Below are 9,135 nucleotides of genomic sequence, written 5' to 3'. Positions count from 1 at the left end.
CTCTCTCTTTCTCTCCTTTCTCTCTGAACATATTCAGTTCACTGTGACCCAAGGGCTCTTGTCCTCATTTTCACATTTGTTGATATTCCCTTCTGTTCTTTCTCCCTGTTGTCTAGCGTATGTAACCTCTTCCTTAACAAATGGGCCTATCTCCGAGTAACTCATATACATCCAATTTTGTAAGAACTCTTTATTTGTAAACAGATGGCTACTTTTATTTGTGAGTAGCCTGTACACAATGTTATCTAGAACCATGTTGATAATATTTTAAAATCATGCTTCCATATTGTATGTATCTCCATATCCCATGACGATGCTTTAAGTGTTGTCAGTGCGTTTGTAGTTTCACAGTGAACCACATTATATTTTGAGGGTAACAAGCCTTAAACTTGAGAGTGCACATAATGTGGTTTGGGAAACGTAGTCCAGGTAGTCTGCCAGTGGGACATCCATGACATGACAGCTGCGCGAGGCTTTCTCATTCTCCTTTTCAACGTTGTAATTTCAGATAATATCCCAAGCGTTCAGTCCTCTCGGCAATTTGTATATGAATAACCGAATAATTTTGTCTTTTGTTCCGTCTGTGCTACCTCAAATCCAAATAAAGATGCCTTTTCGTATTAAAAGTGGTAGAAAATTACAGGTAATTATCTTTGACGGTAAAAACGCTGTAATCAGCGGGCTACATAAAAAATTACCCTAATTATGCCTGCATTTATGAGAATAGAAAAAAACCTCACTTGGATAAAAACCCATAAATTGTCCCAAATATCTCCTTCATATTGAACAGAACTGCAGCTGGGTGCTTTGTCCCAGATCGATCCCGTGGAGCTTGGCATTTAGCGTCTTGCATTAGGACCGATAGAAAAGGAAAAACATGTTGTCAATACTTCTAATAATTGAGGCAGAAAATGACAAGATGAGCTGGACATATAATGCAATTTTTTCGCACGGTAAATGTAGCGAGGATCAGAGTAGGGTAAGTTAATTTCCTATAATTAATGTCTCAATGTATTAAAGAATTTGTTGTCTGGGTGATTTAGAATAGAAAGCAACTTAGGTTATTGGGAGGAACATTTTGTGAAATAGTCTGCTGTTGAAGAACTCAGAAAAATGACATCAAGGACTGTGGAGATGGACCATTGTTTGAAATGAGAAATATACTAAATGTTTCAGTATAGAACAGGAGACGTCATTTTGAGTCATGGTTTACTCCATTTGACAAAACATAAAAAGTGTATGTACAACTGAAGTCGCAGAATATATTTACAGACAGACAAATTGCTTTGTTTTGCATGTTTGAGAAATAACCATTCAAGGAGCAGTAAAGAGTCCCATCAATATATCACGGCATAGGGTTCCACCCGTGTCAACGCGTGAATGTGCAGTCCTTGCTCAAATCGCTGAATGCCACAGATTTGGTATATTGACAGTCAGATGAATGAAAGCATAACAAAGGCAATCCCACTGAACAGCCATGGGTAAGATAATACGGTTAGTCCCTATGCCGCGTGCCACATTAGAGAGTCTTGTTCTCTGTTATCCTTCACGCGCAGAGCAGCCAAGCCTGTCTGCGAGGGGTCTGTCCTCGAGCGAGACAGGATTTAGTTTCGAGGCTGACGGAAATCAATTGTGCAGGTGAAACGATTCAGACTCTGTGCTCTCCAGTCAGGCCTCCGGCCTTCCCATCCGAGCAGTCTATCTCTGCATTGACTCTTGATGTGGGGAGGAATACCAGTGGGAATACCCGGGCATGTAGCTGTTAGCCGGCATGTTTACTCCTTTGCTGGACGCCGACACGTCCCATATTGGCGGAATTGCTGGAGAGCGTGGAGAGAGGGCGATGGAACCAGGCATAGGGTCGCTCTCGTGCGGATTGCCTCCTTGCTTCAACAGCTTCTTGAACTTTGACCTCTTATTCTGGAACCATATCTTTACCTGCACGAGAGGAGAAAGACATGATTTAGACAAAATAGTTAAACGTATATAGAACTCAAACAAGCCCTAGATTATCAAGTATGAGCATACCTTTAACATTTTAAGTTAATTAATTTTGTATACATTTACTGAAGGATGTTTTGTACTTGAAACAGTTAATATTAAGATTATCGAGCATTAAACAACAGCCTACAGCCTATATAGTGCTAGGCCCAGGCCACGAAAAGCAACTACATGCAGTACATAATTAAATATGTCTATTAGCCTACATTATATGACTATTGAATAAATAACCTAAATGTTGTAGTCTAATAAATAATTAATGACAATAATATGAACAAGAATACAAGTAAACCGTTAAAACTAAATTATGATTCTAGGTTTAAATACCTGTGTCTGTGTCAGGCCAAGAGAGGCAGCCAGCTCGGCGCGTTCTGGTAATGCGAGGTATTGTGTTTGCTGAAATCGGTGATTTAAAGCTTGAAGCTGCAAACTAGAATAAATCGTCCGAGGTTTACGAATTTTCTTGCCTTTCCCATTGAAACGAATTTCTCCATTTTCAATCACTGTCGTCTTCTGCTGCTCTGCAACAAAAATAATTATAACGTTAAGATGTGTAACCGTGGCAAAAGCTTAATGTGTTTTTCACTTTCTTTTTTAAATAAGGAAAAAAACACAAAATGGATGTCCTAAAATTTCGAGAAAGACATATAGGCTACAATTTGAACAATCTTGATAATATGAAACTGAATGAAAATGTGTTTGTGCTAAGGGATGGTCACATGTCACGTCCGCTCCATTCAGGAAAGAACGTAATCATAATTGAATCCTCTGTCATATTTAGGATACTACATGTAATGACATGTCAATTAAATACTAATTGCAACTTTCAAAGAGAGTAGCCTGCCTAATTCAAAATGCTGGAGGGCTCCCCGGCTGTCATCTTCCGGAACATATAAAGAGGAGCATGGAAACGTCGCTTTACCGAAGGATTAGACAGCATCGAAACGGAGGAAACAGTGTAAAGAATAATATTATGTTCAAACGACATATTTACAGCATAACGTCCGTTTGCTAAAATACGTTTTTATCATAGGATAAAACCGATATTTTTTCTATCGTTAACGGGGAAAAAATGGTCTTACCTGTGCTGTCTATTCTAGTCTGACCGCCAGTATTGTTGTGGTAAGACGGTAGGTACGGGCTGTGGTGGGGATGGCTCACGTAGGAGTAAGGTAGCGACCTGTTGTAAGAATTCGTACCGGGGTACGGAGAGTTATCGTGCTGATGGTGAGAGTGCGACCCGGAATGGAGACAGTGTAGCGGGTAGTGGCTGGCGGCCATCGACGGTGAGCTCTGCTGTGAGTGAGATTGCTGACCAAACTCCATGAACGCAGACTTGGACGAGTCCTGAGCATCCAGACCGTCAGCCATCGTAGTCATGGTCATCATCAAATTTTCTGCCTTGAGAGCACTCACCCCCTCTCTCAAGTCCAAATGGGTTATCTCGCTGTACTGTTGTCTCTCTGTCCTCAGCGAAAAGATAGTCCTATTAACACCCGAATTTTCCCGCGGCGTCTTTTTTCGTTCTCCTCTGATATTCTTACTCAATGTGGCGGAAGGTGGGTATACGTTAAGGCAGAGATTTTAAGGTGGTTTCTGTTAAAATTGAGTCCTTGCTTTCAGACTTGATGCAGACACTACAAGTAAAATGGTTTGTCTCCAAAGGGCAGCGCCTTCCGATTGGTCATTCCACCCAACGTCATCAGTACTGTGCTTCACGGAGACTTCAGCGCGAGTTAACCCACCTAACCAGCTCTTACCGCAGGCACAACCATAGGGGAAATGATATATGGTGGCTCGGTCTGCTAATTCCTACATACAAGCATCAAACGCCCTAATGTTGTAAAATTCAGCCTTTTGGAAGCGTCCTGTCAAGTTTGTTTTACGCAATTACCCCACATTACGCATAACGCATAGGCCTTAGCCTACACTCGTTTTCATAAACATTAACGACTAAATATAATTGATAATCCTCTCTTATATCTACTTATGCTCATATAATCTCCTTCAAACTACTAAAGCCTACCCCTTTCGTAGTGAAGGCTCATGTACATGTTTTAGACAACGCTAAATTACGTGTGACGCCTCAAATAACAAGGCGCGTGTTGGACAATAGCTTGTATTGCAGATAGATGTTGTGTTTAAGTGACAGGATAATTTATCTCTGTTAAAATAAGATGCTTGATAACATCTTGAATATGTAAATTATCAGTTTGAGGATTTGTAGCCTACATTTCATGCACTCCAATCTAAACGATTATTGCAAAATATGAATTAAACGTTGCCCAATTTAGGCTATATGAAGAAAATATAAATAGATGCATATATTTTTTTTACAATGCTATCTGCACGCTTTTCCAGTGTGGCATATTTCTTTTCAAAATGGTGTTGAAAAGTAATTATGCTTGCAATCAGTTGCAACCAAAACCTATTTGATTAACCACCACACTTTATTCAAATTGCAGCTATAAAATTAAGAACAATTCGCCTGTAATGATTATGGACTGGATTTATTTTGGGGAGGTGGAATAAAGTGGATATAGCATAAATTATCCTCTAATTATACGCCAGTGTCGCCTCAATTATCCTCTTATCAAAAATGGTTGTCTAAATGCTGCGTTTAGTTTCAATTTTCTCCTTTTCTACAACAAGAACTTGGTACCTTGCTATTATTTCCATGGGTTGTTATTTACTTTGCGGGATTTAAAAGTGCACAACCCAGCTGGATAATCATTTTACAGCAGTGGACCAAACGAGACGCACAGACACAGTTCATGAAATATTTGCTATATGAATCAAACATTAAATAGTTTAAACTTTTAGTGCATAACCAAACGGAAAAAGTACGAATTTCAAGATTATTCGCAATGGACAGAATGAGGTAAGACACCTAATAAGGCAGGTCATTTGGTGCATGTCTTATGTTGCTTATTTATATTATCGCCGAGATCGTCAAATAGTTTAGACTGAGCACTCTCTGTGACTTTACAATGTAATGGTTTTACATGGGTTCTTATTGCTCGTTCGCTCAGAGTGGTGGAATTATATCAATCCGTGTTCTACTTGGACACTGGAGAGAAACCAGACCCTTCGCCTTCTCTAATCGGCTTTGAATGGCACGAGCAAAACGTATACTCCTCGGTGTTGTTGCTCTGCGTCTCTATCTTATGCATGATTAGCCGGGACATTCTCGATTATCACCTCCAGGACAGAGCAGACTCACCTGTGTGCGCACTCTTGACAGTTTTATTATATTACCGGTAGCCTACAGGCTGTGTGTAAAGTGGATGTCTCGTCGTTCAGGAGTAAGAAGGGACGTTATGCAGGATTAAACTGAAGTGTTAAAAAGCAGGCGACATTTTGCTTGATGGGAGACCCTGTAACTTTAGCAATATACTCATATTTTGTGATTTCTCGACAGTATACAGCCTATTTGAAATGTACCCCATTAATGGATTAAAGGGACACATAAGTAGGTTTCAGTGTGAGGAGCATTCCTTGATTATGAAATGTGTCCTGAGCCTGAGCATGTTGTTCATCCCTATATCCATATACATACTGTAGCACGAGTATCAGCAAGCAAGTATATTTGGGAAATATTCTCATTTAGGATATTAGGATATTATTCAAGGCTTTGTAGTCTGGTTGTATGACTTTGGTTGTATTGTTATTATTCGTTTATTATTAACGACATGTTTATGAGAAATATTAAAAAAAAAAAAAAAAAAAAAAAAAAACGTCCAACTGTGAAAAACAATGTCTGTCCTAAGTGGGCGATTGACCTTCAGCTCAATCAATCCTGATGATTTTCAGAAGTGGTCTTTATTCCGCGCTGTCCAATAAACGCGGTGATTAATGACTCTTTAAAATCACTCAATATCAAACCACAGCGAGCTAGACATGGGGTTTCCCAACAGCGATGCACACTAACTCTGGTTTGGAAAATAGACATAGGCCTATATAATCGAAATAGTCTACATGGCCCTGTACTTTTTCGACCCAAACTTTTGATTTAAGCTGAGCTCATCGCCAAACACAATGCTTTTTAATGCGTATTAATATCAGGATACTTCAATCATCGAATTGAATGTCTGCGTGCTTCTTCTTTGAGTGCGTGCGTGCGCAAGCGCGCGTCTGATTGAATGAGTCTGTTTCGCCAACATGTGTTAATAATTTTATTTGCGAGCGCGCGCATGGAGTTTGCGCAAAACACAGTCGTATTTCTTCCAAAGTGCCTGGGACTTTGCGGTCCGTGGCCTTAACAGCTATTGACATGGCTTGCATGGAACGCCACCTCCTTGCTTGTGGCGTTCTGCTTTCAGAAGCGATGGGGACTGTCGAGGCTTTCCACTCAGGCCAGTAGAGTAGTTAAGTGTCTCTTCCATTCCGAGGGCAAACCCACTGGCTCCTCGCAGACACGCAGGCGTCGACGGGTTTCCATCGCTGCAGTGAGAGCGGTGTCGAGAGAAAAGCAGATGGATACCACACGCAGCTGTCGGTATTCTAGCATGGGTCATCATAATACGATTCAGACGGGAAGCATCCCTCGTCTCCCATGCATCACGAGACAGATGTGTCTGCTCTGTGTACAGCCATGTCTGCTGGCATTGAGGCGTGTACATTTTGTACACATAAGAGATAAACCAGGCTTTATACTGGGAGCGGGGACTATCTTTACTGATCAAAATAATGCCTCTGATATACATTTACGGTTATTAAATTGCCTTACCTGGAAATATTCTCTTAGACCACACCCTATCCGTATTTGATATAGACCTAATGTAATCAATGCTAAAATCACACACACATGTAGCCTATATATATAGGCCTATATGTAGGCCCTATATGTAAATATATAGGCCTATATGTGTGTATGCTGGCTGTTAGTCTGGGCCTTAACGGACCTCTATTGAAATAGAAACACACACGCTTTAAACACATTTAACAAAAACGAGTTCCATCGGACGCCTTTAGCTCTCCTAAACTCTAATGGAGTTCATTCAACACGGTTGAAATACCAGACGTGACTCATACCTAGCGATTTAATTACGGTTGCTTGTTTGTCTTTCTCGCCTAATCAACTGACTAAAGCGGCTGGACACTGAACGAGAGAACAAGACAACACATATCACACTTTTCTTTCAATCCTATATCATATTCCTTTATTAGAGTCAAGGAAGTTGAATATCTCCTTGCTTCTGCCGTCACCAGGGTGACTATAGGTCATGTTCAACCATAAGAAGTAAATAAGAATGAGTCAACTGATTTATTTAATTGAAGTTATTTAACTGATTTTGGCCATTGAGGTTCTATGGTGATGGTCTATGGAGAAGCCAATAACATGTTTTTTATTTTGGAAACACTGGATATTCAGGTCTGGGCGAGTTAACAGAGGAAGAGTAATGACAGGGGCATGTATCTGGCTACTGGGCAATTAATCGAAATTAAAACCCTGAATAGCTGCTAAAACACCTTTTATCTCTGCAGACGAATAAGAACCCTCAGTGTGTATGCTATAGGCTTCCCCTTGGAGCTTTTTTCTTGACTTAATACGCGACATTATTAGGTCTGACAGCACACGGCTCGAGCTTGAAGGAGAGGATTTCGCCGGGAGATGACAGACAGGAAGGCCAGCAATCATGGGCTTTTTTATCAGAATGTACTGTTCGATGCCGTTTATCCCTGATGATAGAAAATTGCTCTGTTGCCAGGACGCTGCTGCTGAAATAGAGGGCAGGAGCAACATTTCCATTTTCCAGTTTGAAAGCCATTGAAATGAATTAGTAAAATGAAAAAAAGAGAAAGAATCCTGTGGTAAACAATGAGGGGCAAACAAAGATAGCCTTTTTCTTGCCTTGAGTCCTTTTTTCGTTGTGTAATTTTTCGTTTGCAGTCAAAGTGAGCGAGACCTGTGGTTCAGCACTTGCAAATCACACAGTCCTATAATGCACTTCAAAGGCAATAATTCATTTTCAAACCTCCTGAAATATAATTGGAGAGCCTATCCATCTGTTGATCATAGTCGTATTTTTGTCCGATTTTCGATAGGCTTATGTTTCATCTCTTACACCAATCCATAGGTTCCTGACTGAAGGTTCACGATGATAATTTACAGTTTTTTGTGTAAGTAGGTTAAGTTGTCTCGGGAATGCAACCGTTTTTTATTTAAGGCAAAGGGACTTCGTAGCCTACTAAGAAAAGACCCGGTTATGTCCAAATATTCACTCTCCTGACTGACAGAAATTGCAACCACGAGTGTATAGTGTGTCAACTTGTTCAGTTTGGAGCGTGCCTAGACTGAAATTATTAAATGAGTCTAAATAAGTCCGCTTGATGACATAGCCCACTGTAGTAGTACCAAAGGCAAAGATTTAGCAGCTTTTATTCAAATAAAAAACGTTTGTTATGACAATTATGAGAATGAGGATTATTGTTATTCTTAGTAGGCTATTGCTGTAATTATATTATTATCATCAGTAGTAGGGCTACAGGCCTCAATATTAAATAATATGATATGCTACTACGAATGATAAAACTATAAGAATGGTCCTAATACTATAGCCTAATAATAATAACATCATCACAGTATCCTCTTACATCAGGCTAATAAACAGCATTTATATTTGTAACCATACTACAATACAACACACGTTCACCAGAGACAAGAACAAACCCATTTGGAACTAGTAGCCTACAGGTTAACTGGGTAGCCTAAAATAATGCAGGTCTTCTTTCAACTATAGCCTTTAATCCGTAAACACACACTACGATTTTGTCTTTGATCTGGTAATATAAATCACAAATCTACATATTCATGTATAGTGAGATGGAGATCCAGCAGCGAAACTAACGTCCACCAGGGTGTAAAGAGCAGGTGGATATCTCCGGCTCTAAGATGCTGTGTCTTTACATTTCAATTCCGTGCTATAATATAATATCCAAAATACCACTCCGAATGTTCATCACTCAGTGTAGGGCTATTCATGATAAATACACCGTGGTGCATTTGGCAGGGAACAGGGAACTTGGGGGATGCTAAATTGGGGTCATGGGCTGGAATTGTATGATATATATCACCGCACGCGTTAATCCGCGATAACGTCTGTCTTAACCCAACCTCTGTAAACTGTATTC

At 40.1% G+C, this 9,135-nt stretch overlaps 1 protein-coding gene across 1 annotated transcript; it reads right to left on the bottom strand.

Annotated features, from left to right (window-relative positions):
• Positions 1-202: 202 nt before the first annotated feature.
• Positions 203-3,616, bottom strand: dlx6a (distal-less homeobox 6a). The gene is made up of 3 exons (XM_062487064.1): positions 3,084-3,616; positions 2,329-2,522; positions 203-1,938 (listed from the first exon to the last, which is right to left on the bottom strand). The coding sequence occupies exons 1-3, from the start codon at positions 3,388-3,390 to the stop codon at positions 1,699-1,701; spliced, it is 741 nt and encodes a 246-aa protein (XP_062343048.1). The 5' UTR covers positions 3,391-3,616; the 3' UTR covers positions 203-1,698.
• Positions 3,617-9,135: the final 5,519 nt, after the last annotated feature.

The sequence above is a fragment of the Osmerus eperlanus genome, chromosome 20 (genome assembly GCF_963692335.1).
Source record: "Osmerus eperlanus chromosome 20, fOsmEpe2.1, whole genome shotgun sequence".
Lineage (NCBI taxonomy): Eukaryota > Metazoa > Chordata > Actinopteri > Osmeriformes > Osmeridae > Osmerus > Osmerus eperlanus.
Note: the sequence above shows the minus strand (reverse complement) of the source record. Positions and strands in the feature narration are given on the sequence as shown.

Excerpts from the sequence above, each read along its gene's own strand:
- dlx6a (XM_062487064.1), bottom strand. The coding sequence starts at position 3,390 with ATGATGACCATGACTACGATGGCTGACGGTCTGGATGCTCAGGACTCG. Across the intron at positions 2,523-3,083 it reads GACTAGAATAGACAGCACAG|AGCAGCAGAAGACGACAGTG; the intron begins GTAAGACCATTT and ends TTTTTGTTGCAG. Across the intron at positions 1,939-2,328 it reads TTGGCCTGACACAGACACAG|GTAAAGATATGGTTCCAGAA; the intron begins GTATTTAAACCT and ends CCTCTCGTGCAG.